At 35.3% G+C, this 900-nt stretch overlaps 1 protein-coding gene across 1 annotated transcript in view; it reads right to left on the bottom strand.

The window, feature by feature from the left end:
• LOC105819287 (UDP-glucuronosyltransferase 2B31-like) overlaps nucleotides 1-900 on the bottom strand; it is a gene marked incomplete at its 5' end in the record, with an annotated part of 18761 nt that overhangs the window by 16087 nt on the left and 1774 nt on the right. Inside the window, one exon of the mRNA XM_012655493.1 lies at nucleotides 511-598. Coding sequence (XP_012510947.1) covers nucleotides 511-598 — 88 coding nt within the window. The remainder of the gene's footprint in view (nucleotides 1-510; nucleotides 599-900) is intronic.

Genomic DNA, 900 nt, shown 5'->3' with positions numbered 1-900 from the left:
AAGGTGTCCAAGGCAGCAGAGAGTGTGATGGGAGCAGTGCTGAAATCACAGGAAGGACAGGCCACACTTTACTGTGGAGGTGTTATCACATTTTAATAAAGACTGGGGATTTATTCCAATAGAAAATGCAGAGTCACTGGTAATAGAAGAGGACCTGTTATTTTTCAGTATCAAGTGAAATAAACCAACTGTAGGGAAAAGGGTGGTGTAATGTTCTAGAAATAGGAGGCAGACAAGACAACAAGGTATTGAAAAAATTTAGGAGAGGCGATTACAACTGAATAAAGATATTAATACTTTGTTTATGGACATAAAGAATATGGGTGTATGTAACAAAATGCCGACTGGTATACTTTATTCTTTTCCCCTAGGACTAGAAAACAAATATAAAATAGGTTTTATATTTGAGTTTTCAAAAATAAATATTCACTATTTAGTTGACGTTGACCTACTATCACTCTAATTGTCTGTTACACACATATTCAGTTTTTTTTTTCTCCAGGATCTTACCAAGAAGGTCATTCTGGGGCAACCACTTATACAGCCGAGTATTGGGTCCTAAGGTGTCTGGTTTCTTGCCATCAAATCTCCATAGAACCTGTTAGGGAAAAGAAAATACCTTGCTCCATGGGTGGAACTCCAAAGTTATGGCACGGTAAAACTCTAAAGGTGTTATCACCCATCTAGTTAAATCCCCTCCTCATAAAAGATGAAGAAATGAGAACAAGGTTATTAAGTAATGAGAACTACTGAAACTCTGAGGTAAATTGAACAACCAGATTTCAAATGCATAGTGTTATAATCGATTTTGTGTATAAGAATTCTAAGTAATGTGCACAAATGACGTTTTTCATGGTAAATTCAACTATTTAAGGAATTGACAGTAAATATAATTCTAAT

This window comes from Propithecus coquereli, unplaced genomic scaffold (genome assembly GCF_000956105.1).
Source record: "Propithecus coquereli isolate 6110/MARCELLA unplaced genomic scaffold, Pcoq_1.0 Scaffold479, whole genome shotgun sequence".
In the NCBI taxonomy this organism is placed as follows: Eukaryota; Metazoa; Chordata; class Mammalia; order Primates; family Indriidae; genus Propithecus; species Propithecus coquereli.
This window is presented reverse-complemented; position numbering and strand designations above follow the sequence as displayed.